Source organism: Heterocephalus glaber, unplaced genomic scaffold, assembly GCF_053883595.1.
Source record: "Heterocephalus glaber isolate CG9 unplaced genomic scaffold, H.glaber_assembly_v1.0 deba00001481, whole genome shotgun sequence".
NCBI lineage: Eukaryota > Metazoa > Chordata > Mammalia > Rodentia > Bathyergidae > Heterocephalus > Heterocephalus glaber.
Window position 1 is genome coordinate 44,355,729 of NW_028258317.1, and position 18,001 is coordinate 44,373,729.

At 38.8% G+C, this 18,001-nt stretch overlaps 1 protein-coding gene across 10 annotated transcripts in view; it reads right to left on the bottom strand.

Moving 5' to 3' along the window:
- Kdm4c (lysine demethylase 4C) overlaps positions 1 to 18,001 on the bottom strand; it is a 453,670-nt gene that overhangs the window by 10,486 nt on the left and 425,183 nt on the right. For 9 of the 10 annotated variants that reach the window (XM_013069708.3, XM_087183467.1, XM_087183465.1 and 6 more), the window contains 2 exons: positions 17,689 to 17,808; positions 14,040 to 14,132 (listed from right to left, as the gene is read on the bottom strand). In XM_013069708.3, the coding sequence (XP_012925162.2) occupies positions 14,040 to 14,132; positions 17,689 to 17,808 (213 nt within the window). The remainder of the gene's footprint in view (positions 1 to 14,039; positions 14,133 to 17,688; positions 17,809 to 18,001) is intronic. The other variant, XM_021252814.2, reaches the window with a different exon arrangement.

Here is an 18,001-nt window from a genome sequence, read left to right on the forward strand (position 1 = left end):
CATACTTCCAAAACTGCTATATAGATTTAATGCAATTCCAATTGAGATCCCAGCAGCAGACTTCAAGGACCTTGAGAAAACAATCCAAAAATTCATTTGGAATAAGAAGGGACCTAGAATAGCAACAGCAATTCTAGGCAACAGAGATATGGCAGGGGATATCACAACCCCCAACTTGAAACTATACTACAAAGCCACTGGATAAAAATAGCATGGTACTGGCAGAGAAACAGACCTGAGGACCAGTAGAAAATATTAGAAGATGCAGAAACAATGCTAGACACATTCAGCCATCTTATCCTCGATAAAGGAGCCAAACACCCTCACTGGAGGAAAGATAGCCTCTTTAATAAATGGTGCTGGAAAAATTGGGTTTCAACTTGCCAAAGATTAAAACTAGCCCTATATCTCTCACCATGCACTAAACTAAAGTCGAAATGGATTAAAGATCTAAATATTCAAATAGAAAGGCTGAATCACCTGGAACAGAGGTTAGGTAAAACTCTTGAAGACATCGGTGTAGGAAAAGATTTTATCAGCAATACCTCAGTTGCCCGTGAACTAGCACAAACAATCAACAAGTGGGATCTCTTCTTGTTAAAAAGCTTCTGCACAGCAAGAGAAACCACCAAAAGAGTGAAGAGACAACCCACAATGTGGGAAAAAATTTTCACTTGATGTTCCTCAGACAAAGGTCTACTACCTCAAATCTATAAAGAACTTAAAAAAAAAATCAGACCTCCCAAATTTAAAGACCCAATCCAAAAATGGGCATCTGAAATCAACAGACATTTCTCAGACAAAGAAGTAGAAATAGCAAATAAACATATGAAAAAATGTTCAACATCACTGGTCATTCAAGAGATGCATATGAAAACAATGCTCAGATTCCACTTCTCCCCAGAAACAATGGCTGCTATCATGAAATCAACCAATAACAAATCCTGGCAGAGCTGTGGCAAAAGAGGAACACTGCTCCACTGCGGGTGGGAGTGTTGACTGGTGCAACCACTGTGCAAATCAGTATGGAGATACCTCAAAGAACTAGGACTAGAGGTCCCATTTGACCCAGCTATTCCCCTGCTGGGTATCTTCCCCAAAGAATTAAAAGAATCATACCACAGAGATATATGTGCACCCATGTTCACAGCAGCACAATTTGTAATAGCTAAAACTTGGAAGCAGCCCAATTGCCCATCAACTGGAGAGTTTTTCTTAAATGGAGTACTATTCGATCCCTGGTACCAAAAAAAAAAAAAAATTGGAGTACTACTCAGCCATAAAAAATGAGAAATTAGAGACATTTATAGCTAAATGGATGCACATTGAGGCGATACTCTTAAGTGAAATAAAAAGGACACACGTGTAAATACCAAATAGTTTCTTTAGTGCAAGAAACTGAAAGTGTAAATAAGGACTAAAAGGTATAATAGATAATGTGAAATAGGAAGAAAAGGGGCAAAGGGGAAGGGGAAGTGGGAGGGGTAGAGGAAAGGAAAGGGAATGGAATTAATATGAGAAAATGAAAAAAATGGAAACAAAGTCTTTCTAAGTAGGGAGGGATGGAGGAGTTGAAGGGAGGGTAGGGGAATGGGGAAAAAATAAGAATCAAAAGAGATTATGTAAAGGGGCAAATTCCCAATGATGAATATCATTATATTGCATAGTATACCTAAAATGTACCTATAAAATTAATTTTTTTAAAAAAGCCTGAAAACTAAAAACAGGCCTAAGTGTGCAGCTATGCCTGTTCCCGGCCAGTTTATGAGAAGATCACACATAGTGAAGGGCTATCTCCATGGCTGCTGCTGACACTACCAAGTTACACTCAGGAAGAAAACAAAGACCCTGGGTTGGTTGGGGCCCTTTGCCATTGAGAGAAAACATTATGTTGCATTCATTCTCTGCAAAGTACTTCCTCTGAATAATCTTTCACATTTTTAAGTGAAGTTATCATATGAAAAAATAAAACATCTATGCAAGTATTGCCACTGCAGGAACAGCAAAAGTCAGCCTCTCCAACATAATAATAAAGCCAATTTACCAGGAGCTCTAGTTAATTATGCACTGTTGCCATGGTTATTCTGTGAGACAATAAAAGGTAATGGGGCTGTTTCTGAAGTGAGTGTAAAAGAACCAAGCACCATTACAAGGTGGACCGCTGACTCTTTTGATAAATTTACTCCCCCACCAGCACGCTTCTGGGTGAGCCAAAGTCATTAAAACATGAAGGCCTCCTGAAGAGGACTGCTAACCTACCTCCGCAGAAAATGAAAAAGATTTCTCTAACCACAAATAGCTTCCATCAATGAGTTTTCCAATTAGATTTGTTTCACCAACTGGAAAACAATGGTAGTCACAGGCAGAAGCCCCAAGGGCAGATGGTTATTCACCCAGCGGAGGAAATGGAAGACTGGTGAGAGGAGAGTGCATTTAGAGCGTCTCTGGAACAACGGGTGGCAAACGGGGCGAAGTGATCTGGAGGCTCTGCTCCAGAAGGTTATTTCCTACCAGATTCAGTTGTGTGGCATAACAGTTGTGATTTATAGATTTTATCTATTTTGCACTGCTTTTTTATAAAGTAAAAAATATTCTGAGAATTAAAAAAAAGTTGTACAATGGCATGTTTGCTCAGGAAAGAGAGACCTTAGAAAACTCATGAGCGGTGTTCAGATAAAACCACCTGAGAAAGCATCGTGGTACTGGAGCAAAATCTATGAGTAAGAACAAGGAGATTATGGTCAGTGCAGAAAGCAGAGCTTTCTCCTCATGTGATTAAGAAGCAGTGTGTGAAATCTGTACAACTAGGCTGTAGGCTGCTTAGCCATACGTGGACCAGAAAACCAAAGACCTAAGGGACTTCCAGAAGGCCACCTACTCAATACTCTACCTCTAAATCTCTAGGCACTAAAGGAAGGATGGGGGTGGGGAGGTGGGCATGGGTCATGGAGATAGGAATGTAGAGGGGAAGCAGTGGTCTCTAACATCCTGAAAGTTTTTCAAGAGCTTTCAAGATCTTAAAAGACAAGTTATCTAGGTTTTGTGGAACTAAGCTGGTGCCTTTACAGTCCTCACATTTACTTTTCTTTGTCCTTGCAGTTACAATCTGGCGTTAATCTGTTCACGAGTGTTTGGGCCCCCAAGTGCCTCACTTCTCACTGGGTGGGATAGAAGTGCCATTACTAACACTCTTTTCCTATTTCCCTTTGAAGGACCTTCTTCTCTAGGATGCAGCTGAGAGAGGTCCACACACCCGATGCAGTTACCCTGTGACTGGGTTCCAAATGAGAGGAAAGGGAGTTGAATACGCAACTCAGTGTTGCAAAACCCTTGGTTTTTCCAAAATAATCAAATAACCTATGGTAACTATCATCACAGGAAAATATGTCACAAGAGTGTCATTTTTTCAGAGAAAGAATTTCATTTCAGTTAGAAAAACTCCATTCATTCAAATTTCCCTCTTTAAGATTTATTGTTTTATAAATGCAGTAGATATGATTCTAAATGTGCAAAACTAACTTCGTTTTAGGGTCCACTATTTTATGACACAATAATATAACACCTAAATTATTGAGTATTATTTTTTTTTATTAACTTCAGTTTAGATTATTTATCCATGTTTATCTCTTAATGGCATGTAGTATATCCTCCTTTAAAAAATTCCTTTAGTAATCCCACAATTAATATTCAGGCTTTGTTTATGCCATTTATTATGAGAGTGACAGCTTATTTAATAATGAACAGACGCAAACATTAGTGATCTCCTGATACAGAACTCCATCCATACATGTAGGCCTGCTGGGGACCACATAATCACTTACACTGACTCCCCTTTAGTCCACTTCTGAATATACACATCCTTTTAATGTTGCTTCTACCGACAAGAGAGCAAAAGCCCAGCTGATACCTGTGCATGCCTCTGGTGCTTTTTTTTTTTTTAAGTTTTGTTTTATTGGTACTTTTTAGGTTTGCAATATAATGACATTCATTATTGGAAATTTGCACCTTCACATAATCTCTCTTGGTTCTAATTTTTCCCCCTTCCTCTGTCCACCCTGCAACCCCTCCATTCCTCCCTATTTACAAGACATTGTTTCCATTTTTTCATTTTCTCATGTTAATCCCATTCCCTTCTATCCTTTCCCCTAACCCTCCCAATTCCCCATTGCCCCTTTTCTTCCTATTTCACATTATCTATTATACCTTTTAGTCCTTATTTACACTTTCAGTTTCTTGTACTAGAGAAACTATTTGGTATTTACACGTGTGTCCTGTTTATTTCACTTAAGAGTACTGCCTCAATGTGCATCCATTTAGCTATAAATGTCTCTAATTTCTCATTTATTATGGCTGAGTAGTATTCCATTTTACAAAAAAAACAACATTTTCTTTATCCAGTCTCCAGTTGATGGGTATTTGGGCTGCTTCCAAGTTTTACCTATTACAAATTGTGCTGCTATAAACATGGATACACATACATCACTGTGGTATGATTCCTTTAATTCTTTGGGGAAGATATCCAACAGGGAAATAGCTGGGTCAAATGTGACTTTCCGTCCTAGTTTTTTGAGGTATCTCCATACTGATTTCCACAGTGGTTGCACCAGTCTACACTCCCACCAGCAGTGGAGCAGTGTTCCTCTTTGCCCACAGGCCCGGCAGCATTTGTTATTGATTGATTTCATGATAGCAGCCATTGTTTCTGGGGAGAGGTGGAATCTGAGCATTGCTTTCATTTGCATCTCTCCAATGACCAGTGATGTTGAACATTTTTTCATATGATTTACTTACTATTTCTATTTCTTCATCTGAGAAATATTTGTTGATTTCAGATGCCCATTTTTGGATTGGGTCTTTAAATTTGGGAGGTCTGATTATTTTTCTTTTAAGTTCTTTATAGATTTGAGATAGTAGACCTTTGTCTGAGGAAAAGCAGGTGAAGATTTTTTCCCACGTTGTGGGTTGTCTCTTCACAATGTTTGTAGTTTCTCTTGCTGTGCAGAAGCTTTTTAATAAGAAGAGATCCCACTTGTTGATTGTTTGTGCTAGTTCATAGGCAACTGAGGTATTGCTGATAAAATCTTTTCCGACACCGATGTCTTCAAGAGTTTTACCTAACCTCTGTTCCAACTGGTTCAGAGTTTCTATTTGAATATTTAGATCTTTAATCCATTTCGATTTTAGGTTAGTGCATGACGAGAGATATAGGTCAAGTTTTAATCTTTGGCAAATTGAAACCCAATTTTTCCAGCACCATTTATTAAAGAGGCTATCTTTCCTCCAGTGAGGGTGTTTGGCTCCTTTATCGAAGATGAGATGGCTGAGTGTGTCTGGCATTGTTTCTGCATCTTCTAATCTGTTCCACTGGTCCTCAGGTCTGTTTCTTTGCCAGTACCATGCTGTTTTTATCACAGTACCTTTGTAGTAGAGTTGCAGGTTGGAGATTGTGATACCCCCTGCCATGTCTCTGTTACCTAGAATTGCTTTTGATATTCTGGGTCTCTTCTTGTTACAAATGAATTTTTGGATTGTTTTCTTAAGGTCCTTGAAGTATGCTGCTGGGATCTCAATTGGAATTGCATTGAATCTATATAGCAGTTTTGGAAGTATGGCCATTTTCACTCTATTAATCCTTCCTACCCAGGAGCAGGGGATGTCTGTCCATTTTCTGATATCATCTTCAATCTCTCTTTTCAGAGTGCTATAGTTTTCAGAGAAGAGGTCTTTGATTTCTTTCGTTAGGTTGATTCCTAGGAATTTCAGCTTTTTGGATGCTATTGTGAAAGGAATTGTTTGCCCTATTTCTCTCTCAGTCTGTTGTTCGTATAGAGAAAAGCTATTGATTTTTTGTGTTGATCTTGTATCCAGCTACTCTACTGAATTTGGTTATTAAGTCTAGAAGACTTTTGGTGGAGTTCTTGGGGTCTTTGATAGAGAGTATCATGTCATCTGCAAATAATGACAATTTGAGTTCTTCATTTCCTATCTTTATTCCTTTTATTTCTTTCTCTTATCTAATTGCTGTGGCTAATGTTTCCAAGAGTATATTGAACAGGAGTGGTGATAGTGGACATCCTTGTCTTGTTCTTGATTTTAGTCTGAAGGATTTCAGTTTTGGACCATTTAGTATGATACTGGCTGTTGGTTTTTCATAGATGAGTTTTTATCAGACACAGGTAGAGACTGTCTATTCCAATTTTTTGTAGGGTGTTTATCATAAATGCATGCTGGATTTTGTCAAATGCTTTTTCTATGTCTATGGAGATAATCATATGGTTTTTGTCCTTGGCTCTATTGATATAGTGTGTTACACTGATTGCTTTGCATATGTTGAACCATCCCTGCATCTGTGGGATGAATCCCACTTGATCAGGGTGTATGATCTTCTTGATGATCTTCTGCATTCTGTTTGCCAGTATCTTATTAAGGATTTTTGCATCTATGTTCATTAATGAGATTGGCCTATAGTTCTCCTTTTCGTTTGGGTATTTCTCTTCTTTGGGGATCAAGGTGATGCTTGCTGCCAGGAATGAATTTGGGAGTATTGCTTCTCTTTCAATTTCATTGTTGAGTTTAAACAGTAGAGGCAGTAGTTCCTCTCTAAATGTCTTGTAGAATTCAGCAGTGAAGCCATCAGGGCCCGGGCTTTTCTTAGTTGGTAAGTTTTTAATTATGTTTTCAATTTCATTGGTTGATATTGGGTTGTTCAGAATTTTTAGGTCTTTTTCAATCAACTTTGATAATTCATATATGTCTAGGAATCTGTCCATTTCTTCTGTGTTTTCCATCTTACTGGCTTATAGGTTCTGGAAGTAGGTATTGATGATCCTCTGGATTTCTGTTGGATCTGTTGTAATTTCACCCTTTTCATTCCTAATTGCATGGATTTGGGCCTTTTCTTTCCTTTTTCTGATAAGGTTGGCTAAGGGTTTGCCAATTTTGTTGATTCCTTTGAAGAACCAACTCTTGGCTTCATTGATGTCTTTGTATCATTCTCTTAGTCTCAATGGCATTGATTTCTCCTCTGATCTTTATAATTTCCTCTCTTGTATGAGCTTTGGGGTTGTCTTGCTTTTCTTTTTCTAGAAGCTTGAGGTGCAGCATCAGGTTGTTTAATTGGGCTCATTCTGTTTTCCTAATACGTGCATTCACTGCTAAGAATTTCCCTCATAAGACTGCTTTCATTGTGTCCCATAGATAATGATATGTTGTACTGTCATTGTCATTTAATTGAAGGAACTGTCTGATTTCTTCTTTAATTTCCTCTGTGACCCACTGCTTATTCAGAAGTGTGTTGTTCAATTTCCACATGTTTATGAAATTTTCTGAGTTTCTTTTGTTATGGATCTCCAATTTCATCACACTATGGTCTGATAATATACAGGGGATAACTTCAATTCCTTTGCACTTACTTAAACATGTTCTATGTGTGAGTATGTGGTCTATTTTGGAGAATGGCCCATGTGAAGCTGAGAAGAATGTGTATTTTGATTTTGTGGGGTGGAAGACTCTGTAAACATCCGTTGAAGTTCATTTGTTCAAGAGTTCGACTGAGTTCTAGCACTAGATTACTTATTTTTTGTCTACTTGATCTATCTATTTGTAACAGTGGGGTGTTAAAGTCCCCCCACTACAATTGTATAGGTGCATACATGACTTTTCATGTCCGTTAGTAGTTGTTTTATATAGTTGGGTGCACTAGTGTTTGGTACATGGATATTTATGATTGTCATCTCTTCCTCTTGGATTGTTCCCTTTACAAGGATGTAGTGTCCTTCTTTGTCTCTCTTAATAAGTGTTGGTTTGAAATCTACTTGATCTGCAAAGAGGATAGCTATTCCTGCTGTTCTTCGGGTTCCCATTGCATGGAGTATTGTTTTCCACCCCTTAACTTTCAGTCTATGAGTTTCATTTTGAATTAAGTGTGTTTCTTGTATGCAGCATATTGTTGGATTTTGCTTCTTGACCCATTCTGCCAGTCTCTTTCTTTTGATTGGTGAATTGAGACCATTAACGTTGATGGTTATAACTGAAAAGTATTGACTTGTTATTGCCATGACTTTTTCTTTTTGTTGGGTTCTCCCCCTTAACATTTAATTTCTTGTCATGCCAGATGGGTTCATTCTGCTTTGCTTCCTGGGGTTGTGATCCTCAATGTCTGTTCCTAGGATATTGTGTAAAATTTTTGGAGTGCTGGTTTGGTATTCATGAAGTTCCTAAGGTGTTCTTTGTCATGAAAGTATCTTATTTCTCCATCAATTTTAAAAGATAATTTTGCAGGGTACATCAATCTGGGTTGGAGGCTGTTTTCTTTTAGGGCTTGTAATATGTCACTCCAAACTCTTCTTGCCTTCATAGTTTGTGTTGAGAAGTCCGCTGTGATTCTGATGGGCTTTCCTTTGTATGTGATTTGTTTCTTTTCTCTAACTGCTTGTAGAACTTTTTTCTTCTGTTGTGTTTCTGGAATCTTAACAATTATATACCTATGTGTAGATTTTTTTTGATCAAGGCTAGTTGGAGTCCTATATGCCTCACTTACCTGTATGTCAAGTTCTTTTTCCCTGCTTGGGAAGTTTTCTGCCATTACTTCTGTGAAGAGTTTTTTATGTCATCTGCACTCTCTCCTGTTTCTTTCTTGACTCCAATCACTCTTATGTTATTCTTTGCATCGTCTAGCAGCTGCTGGATTGATTTCTCATGGTCCCTTACAATTTTAAAGTAAATTTTCTTTTCCTGGTTACTAATTGCAATCTTATATTCTATATCTGAAATTCTGTCCTCACATTGGCTCATTTTGCTGTGTAGACTTTCCATGGAGTTTTTCATCTCCTGGAAATCTATTTGCATCTGTTTTATGTATTCCATTTGTTTCCTATCTTGGGATTCCATCATGTTCCTCAGCTCCTCTCTAGATTTATTAATCATGTCTTGCACTAGGAGCACAATTTCTCCTGTTATCTGAGAAATTATTTCTGATTTCATTTTTTCCAGATCCCCTTTTGTTGCCAGTTCAGTGGGTCCAGGTGGTTGAGTATCAGAGTGTTCCATCTCATTTCCCTTTGGGGTTGCTGTAGGTGATCTGGAAGTCTGGTTTTGAGACTTATTTACATGTTTTCTCATTTTGACTGGTGGGGTGGGGGGTGCTGCTTGTGCCTGCGCAGATCACCACCTCTTAGCTGGGAGAGGTGGGACAGGGGCCGGGAGCGGTGGTAGGGATGGTGGTTGGGAAGCCCCTTCCTCTGGACCAGGAGCAGTGGGATGGCGGCTCAGAGGACCCTACCTCTGGGCCGGAGATGGCAGGATGGATGGTGGCCCGGAAGCCCCTTCCTCTGGGCTGGGAGCGGTGGGACGGAAGGCAGCCCAAAAGCCCTTTCCTTGGGGCTGGGAGCAGCAGGAGGGATGGTGGTCAGAAAGCCCCTTCCTCTGGACCGGGAGTGGCAGGATGGACCGATTCAGCCTATTTTAATATTTAGATATTTAATCCATTTTGATTTTAGTTTAGTGCATGGTGAGAGATATAGGTCTAGTTTTAATATTTGGCAAGTTGAAACCCAATTTTTCCAGCACCATTTATTAAAGAGGCTATCTTTCCTCCAGTGAGGGTGTGTGTGGCTCTTTTATTGATGAGTTGACTGAGTTTGGAGTTCTTTTGGCATCTTCTAATCTTTTCCACTGGTCCTCAGGTCTGTTTCTTTGCCAGTACCATGCTATTTTTAACACAGTGGCTTTGTAGTATAGTTTAAATTGGGGTTGTGATACCCCCTGTCATGCCTTTGTTACCTAGAATTGCTTTTGGTTTTCTGGGTCTCTTCTTGTTCCAAATGAATGTTTGGATTGTTTTCTCAAGGTATGTGAAGTATGCTGCTGGGATTTCAATTGGGATTGCATTGAATCTATATAGCAGTTTTGGAAGTATAGCCATTTACAGTATATTGATCCTTCCTACACGGGAGCAGGGGATGTCTTTCCATTTTCTGATATCATCTTCAATCTCTCAGAGTGCTATAGTTTCCAGAGAAGAGGTTTTTGATTTCTTTCGTTAGGCTGATTCCTAGGTATTTCAGATTTTTGGATGATACTGTGAAAGGACTTGTTTGCCATATTTCTGAGTGAGTCTATTGTTCATGTAGAGGAAAGCTATTGATTTTTGTGTGTTGTATCCAGCTACTGAATTTGATTATTAAGTCTAGAGGACTTTTGGTGGAGTTCCTGGGGAGTTGTACATAGACTATCATGTCATCCGCAAATAATGACAATTTGACTTTTTCATTTCCTATCTTTATTCCTTTTGTTTCTTTCTCTTGTCTAACTGCTGTGGCTAATGTTTCCAAAACTATATTGAACAAGAGTGGTGACAGTGGACATCCTTGTCTTGTTCTTGATTTTAGTGTGAAGGATTTCAGTTTTGGACCATTTACTATGATATTGGCTATTGGTTTTTCATAGATGGCTTTTATCAGTTTGAGGTAGAGACCATCTATTCCAATTTTTTGTAGGGTTTTTATCATAAATGCATGCTGGATTTTGTCAAATGCTTTTTCTGCATCTATGGAGGTAATCATATGGTTTTTGTCCTTGGCTCTATTAATATAGTGTATTACATTGATTGATCTGCATATGTTAAACCATTCCCACATCCCTGTGATGAATCCCACTTGGTCAGGGTGTATGATCTTCTTGATGATCTTCTGCATTCTATTTGCCAGTATCTTATTAAGGATTTCTGCATCTATGTTCATTAGTGAGGGTGGCCTATAGTGCTCTTTTTCAGTTGGGTCTTTCTCTGATTTGGAGATCAAGGTGATGCTTGCTTCTAGGAATGAATTCGGGAGTACTGCTTCCCTTTCAATTTCATTGAAGTGTTTAAACAGTAGTGGCAGTAGTTCCTATCTAAATGTCTTGTAGAATTCAGCAGTGAGGCCATGAGGACCTGTGCTTTTCTTACTTGGTAAGTTTTTATTTATGATTTCAATTTCATTGGTTGATATTGGGTCATTTAGAATTTTTAGGTCCTCTTCTTTTAACTTCAGTAATTCATATGTATCTAGGAATCTGTCCAGTTTTTCTGTTTTCCATCTTATTGGCATATAGGTTCTCGAAGAAGGTACTGATGATCCTCTGGATTTCTGCTGGGTCTGTTGTAATTTCAATCCTTTGATTCCTAATCGCATGGATTTGGGCCTTTTCTTTCCTTTTTCTGATAAGGTTGGCTAAGGGTTTGTCAGTTTTGTTTATTCTTTCAAAGAACCATCTCTTGCTTCATTAGTTTTTTGTTTCATTCTCTTAGTCTCCATTGCATTGATTTCTGCTCTGATCTTTATACTTTCCTCCCTTGTATGAGCTTTGGGTTTGTCCTGCTCTTCTTTTTCAAGAAGCATGAGGTTCAGCATCAAGTTGTTTAATTGGGCTTGCTCTGTTTTCATAATATGAGTATTCAGTGCTATGAATTTCCTATGTAATAGTGCTTTCATTGTGGCCCATAGATTCTGATATGTTGTACTGTCATTGTCATTTAATTGAAGGAATTGTCTGATTTCTTCTTTAATTTCCTCTGTGACTCACTAGTTATTCAGAAGTGAGTTGTTCAATTTCCATGTATTTATGAAATTTTTGAGATTTCTTTTGCTATGGATCTCCAATTTCATCGTATCATGGTCTGATAATATACAGGGGATAACTTCAATCCCTTTGGACTTACTTAAACATGTTCTAGGATTGAGTATGTGGTCTATTTTGGAGAAGGACCCGTATATAGATGAATAGAATGTGTATTCTGATTTTGTGGGGTGGAACACTCTGTAAACATCTGTAAGTTCATTTGTTCAAGGGTTTGATTGAGTTCTAGTATTTCATTACTTATTTTTTGTCCAGTTGATCTATCCATGACAGTGGGATATTGAGGTCCCCCGCTACAATTGTATTAGTGTATATATGACTTTTCATGTTTGTATTTGTTTTACATAGTTGTGCGCACTAGGGTTTGGGCATAGATATTTATGATTGTCATCTCTTCCTCTTGGATTGTTCCCTTAGCAAAAATATAGTGTCCTTCTTTGTCTCTCTTAATAAGTGTTGGTTTGAAATCTACTTGATCTGCAAAGAGGATAGCTACTTGTGCTTTTTTTTGGGTTCCTGTCGCATGGAGTATTGTTTTTCACCCTTTAACTTTTAGTCTATGAGTTTCTTTTTGAATTAAGTGTGTTTCTTGTATGCAGCATATTGTTGGATTTTGCTTCTTGACCCATTCTGCCAGTCTCTTTCTTTTGGTTGGTGAATTGAGACCATTAACGTTGATGGTTATAACTGAAATGTATTGACTTGTCATTGCCATGACTTTTTCTTTTTGTTGGGTTCTCCCCCTTAACATTTAATTTCTTGTCATGCCAGATGGGTTCATTCTGCTTTGCTTCCTGGGGTTGTGATCCTCAATGTCTGTTCCTAGGATATTATTTAAAATTCTTTGGTGTGCTGGTTTGGTATTCATGAAGTTCCTAAGGTGTGCTTTGTTGTGAAAGTATCTTATTTCTCCATCAATTTTGAAAGATAGTTTTGCAGGGTACATCAATCTGGGTTGGAGGCTGTTTTCCTTTAGGGCTTGGAATACATCACTCCAAGCTTGGAACACAACACTGCTAGAGGTTGGGGCTTCCGGGCCACCATTCCACCCCTCTCAATCCAGAGGTAGTGGCTTCTAGGGTGCTGTTCCACCGCTCCCAGCCCAAAGGTAGAGGCTTCCGTGCTGCCATTCAACTGTTCCCAGCCTAGAGCATGGGTCTTCTGGGCCGGCATTCCACTGCTCCCAGCTTAGAGCAAGGGCCTTCTGGGCCGCCATTCCACTGCTCTCAGCCCAGAGGAAGGGGCTTCTGGGCTGCTGTTGCACTGCTTCCAGCCCAGCACTAGGGGCTGCTCCCAGCGCAGAGAAGGTGAGCCATGCGGATGCCAACAACCCCCCCCCCAACTTCGAAATGAGCAAACACATAAATAATTCTCAACAGCAGACTTCCAGATCACCTACAGCAACCTCAAAGGGAATGGAGGTGGAACACTCTGATAATCAACCACCTGTTCTCCCTGAACTGGCAACAAAAGAGGATCTGGGAAAAATGAAATCAGAAACAATTTCTCAGATAACAGCAGAGATTGTGCCCATCGTGCAAGACATGATTAATAAATCTAGAGAGGATACAGATAAAAAAATAGAGGATCTGAGGAACATGATGGAATCCCAACATAGGAAACAAATGGAATCCATAAAACAGATACAAACAGATTTCCAAGAGATTAAAAACTCCACTGAAAGTCTACAAAGCAGAATGAGCCAATGTGAGGACAGAATTTCAGATATAGAAGATAAGATTGCAATTAGTGACCAGGAAAAGAAAATTTGCTTTGAAATTGTAAGGGACCATGAGAAATCAATCCAGCAGCTGCTAGACGATGCAAAGAATAACATAAGAGTGATTGGAGTCAACAAAGAAACAGGAGAGAGAGCAGATGACATAAAAAAAACTATTCACAGAAGTGATGGCAGAAAACTTCCCAAGCAGGGGAAAAATATTTGACATACAGATTAGTGAGGCATATAGGACTCCAACTAGCCTTGATCAAAACAAATCTACACATAGGCATATAATTGTTAAGATTCCTGAAACACAACAGAAGAAAAAAGTTCTACAAGCAGTTAGAGAAAAGAAACAAATCACATACAAAGGAAAGCCCATCAGAATCACAGTAGACTTCTCAATGCAAAGCCTCTGGTGCTTTGCATAGAAGACATATTCATTAACCATTTTTGTGTATGAATAAATGTTAACACATAGAACTCTCATTTGACTTCATTAGAAAAGTAAACATGTGCTTACCTGTTTCTGACCAAATTTGAGGTTTGATTCAATATTTTTAAATAAGGGAAAATTTGTACTGGATTTCTTCAAAATTAACCTAAAGGCCCCAGAATGTTTCCTACAAGGTTTAGGAAACACAGAGAGAAGACAAGGACTTCACTAGTGTGATTCCAAGTGGAATTCTCCTGCACTTACGAAACGAGCCTTTACTCTCTTGGGTAGCTCTTCATCTAAGGTGTAGATGTCCTCTCTCTTCATTGCTATCTGCGATCCATCTTCAAACTCAACCTAATGAAATATAAGATATGAGTATATATATTAAAAACATGTAGGGATGGGGATTTAGCTCAGTGGCACCATGCCTGCCTCGCCAGCACAAGGTCCTCAGTTTGATCCCCAGTACCAAATAATAAAATAAAAATAAAAATAAAAACAAATGTTGACCATTTTTAAGGACTTCCATTAACTATGTAAAAACAGGTAAAAAGGACTCAAGTAGAACAGACACAGAGCCAGCCAATGCTCAAGGAAGTAAGAAGAGCTCTTTCCTTTTGAAACTACAAACAAGGTACATTTTTGCTTTGTACAGTGCTGGGGATCAATACTAGGTCCTCACACATGCTAGGCAAGTGTTCTACTATTGAGCTACATCCCCAGCACCTAAGAACAAAATATATTTTATTTTATTATAATCATTGAATTTTTTATTTTTTAATTTATTTTTATTAGTGTATGTCTGTAGTACATAACGATTTCATTTATCACAGGGAGTTGGTACATGTACATAATGTAAAAACATATTTTAAAATAGCCAAGATTATTCAACATAGGAGGCTTAAAATGTGAGGTATGAAGAATATATCCCCCATAGCAAATAAAAGCAAAGTAGGGGCTGATCAATATGTAAGAGAGGCAAATTCAGCACTGAGACTGGCTGGTGCTGTGAGTGCTGAAACTCTTCAGGAGGCTCTGAAAACAGAACAGAGACAGCTGCTCTTTTCTGTGAAAGAAATGATGATACATTCACTCTTGCATAATCTGCCCAGATAAAACAACTTCCCAAGTTCTTACAGAGCTTTAACTTTCAAAGATCACTTTTTCCAAATTCAAACAGGCCAGGAAAATCCCTGTCTCTCAACTTCATAGCATGTAAACGGCATGATGTGAGAAATATATTACCATCTCAAAGGAAAATGTTTAAAACTTCCTTTCATGTATCCAAATTGCAGCGAATAATTTCATACTGATTTTCTTTAACAATTTAGGAGATTTTTGTCAGGAAAGGGACACGTGACACTAGATAAGCAGAAGCCTGGAGTGGGTGGGCTCAGGTTTGCTCCAATATGATCCCTTCCAGGAGAAAACAAAACAGTGGGATTGAGAGGAACACCTAATGCTTTAACCACTTAGGATATTTTGTTTGTCTGGTTTGTTTTGTTTTGAAGCAGTACTGGAGGTCAAGGATAGGGCGTTGCTCATGCTGGGGAAGTGATCTATACCTCTAGCCCTGAAATTCTTCACGCCTACTAAACAAAAATATGCTGGTTCTTCAGTCAAAAGGTGAGTTATTCTATGTAGCTGTGCTATGTTAACAAAGGTCTGCTGAAGTTTGAAAAAGATAAAAATATAATTAAACATCTTTTTCCTTTTTTTAAAATTAAACCTATCCATGTACTGCTAACATCTGATCAGGCTAGACAACTGGGTGAAATTAGGTCTCTGGCACAAGGCAGCTCTCAACACTCCCCTAGGGGCTGGGAATTGGAAAGGTTCTCTTCCTGGCCTTGTTTCAGCAGAGTGATTTATCTAATTAGCTAAGGTGTCGTCGTGTTTATACTATTTGATAGCATAGTTGGAACCACCTGTGCCTACTTTCTTTGGTTTTAGATAATTCAAAAATTCTAAGAGATAGTACAGAATGCTAGGAATGGGGTGGCCAAGAGTCTGTGTGCTAGGGACTTGGGAGTTTCCCGGGATGTGGGTTGTGGGACTCAAAGTACTAAAGTCAGAGCCAGTGCTGGGGAGGCAGGGTCCGTTTTTTCACCCTCATTGCAACAGCTGAATAAATTATGACCTTTCTCTTTACCAGCTGTGTGCTCTTAAAAAACTAAGAAAAATATATCCTTTTAAGTACTAAAAATCCATTCACTGAGCCCCACCCCCATTTGTAAAACAGGAGTCAATAAAATCTACTCTGTAGGACTATTATGATATACTTAGGATATACTTAAGACATTTAAGCACTGTGCACTACGTATTTAAGTTATGTCTACTTTTATAAATGCCTTTGCAAAGTCAACGGTTAAGCTGAATAGACACAAAACCCAAAATGATCTCAAAGGCCACTTGGTTTAATGAGGAATTTTATACTATTTGTGGTTGAGAGATAATTTTAATATTAGTCTTAACTTTTTCAATGAGTCTATGAAGAAGCCCATAGTTTTATGTTGGTGGGCCATCATAAATTCAACTGAAGCTAACACGGTGAGTACTAATTAGCCTGATTTTCAACATGTCCTCATTATGTGATGCTATTTACTGCATGTAAGCTTTCACTTTTGCACTTATTGTTTAATTGAATGTAATTATTTTCTTTTGAATGAGTTATTGCTGGTTCTTTTCCAGGAAGCTCCAGTATTACGAGCCTGTCTTATGGCTGTTGTCTTACTTCCAGACAATCTGATGCAAAGAAGCTCCAGCACCTACACTATTACAAGCAATCTGAACCTGCACCTTAATAATGTCACCCACACCATATGCAAAATGAAAGTGACCTGCACACACATCCACACTAAAAGGGAAAATGGCGCATGCAACGCATGCATACACACACACACACACACACACACACACCATTTTTAAGTCTTCCCCTCCCTATTCCCCTTGGAATTTTTTAGACCATGAAAAATGTTCTCTCCTGGGTTTTTCAAACTTCTTTGAACACCTTTAATTATACTGTGCTCCAGTTTCTGATGCAGCGTCTTATAATGTACTCTTCCATTTAAGCCCTTGTCAGTCTTTGAACAATTTATCTGCTGAAACTGGCAGTCTTATCATTCGCAAGCTGTTTTTCAACTTAATAGGCCTAAACTTGCTTGCTTTTTTCTCCTTTTACTTCAATCTTTCTGTTCTCACTCTACCACTTAGCTTGGAATGTTCATTTCTGCCAAGGAGTTATTGAAAATACTCCAATGTGTTGGTTCTAACAAATGTATCTAACTGAAGCCTTTCTGAAGAAATGTAAAACCACATGTGTTATGTCATCTCCATTTTTTTTAGCTTAATTCATTATTTTTAGAAGGAATAAAATAATTTCAGTTTAAAATGCATACTCTTTAATACTAACAGAGTTCCCTCGTGAAAAGAATGCCCACCTGACAGATAGCTGCACTCTTCCTTACACACACACTCCTTTATAACCACTGGCTCTTTGGCACACTAGCTGGCTGCATCTATACCAATGCACCACTGGGTCAGTTTTAGCTGATACACACAGGGGGTTATTTCTCTCTGGCAAAAGCCATCAGCAGCCATCACTGTCCTGGCTTAAGGTGAGATGAAGAAGCCCGTGAGTCTCTCTCATATAAGAGAACATAGTAAAATAGCCTATCTTGTTGCTTATCTTTTTGCTGAACAATTCATCAAATGTCAGAGTTTCCCAGTATCCAGCCTAGTACCAAACTCCAGAACTTCAACCTGGATCACTAGACATTAAAGCTTTTCTCCTTCCTAAAATGAGCCACCCCAAATTCCTGTGTCTAATTGTTCAGCAGCACACTCCACATACTGTTTCCCTCTGACCTCTGTGTCCCTCTCAGCGAGCACCACAGAGGACAGCACCTACCTGGTACATGTAGGCAACATTTGATCCGAGATATTTTGCCCCATAGAGCTTGCCATCGGGCCACTTCACTTGGACGACTTCTCCCTCTGCAGGAGGGCCCAGCTTCAGGCAGTCTCTACTCTGCAGAACAAACAGACAGGCTTTTCCAGGCAGGGACCTGAGTGACTGCAGTTAGAACTCAGAAAATGATGAACTCCTGACAATTAAAAGGAGTTACTGCCTCTGTGTTTTATGGATTATGATCTCGCATAGGTGTTCAGGGGAAGTGATATGAACCAAAGGAGTACTTAAGGATTCAGTCTACATCATAAAG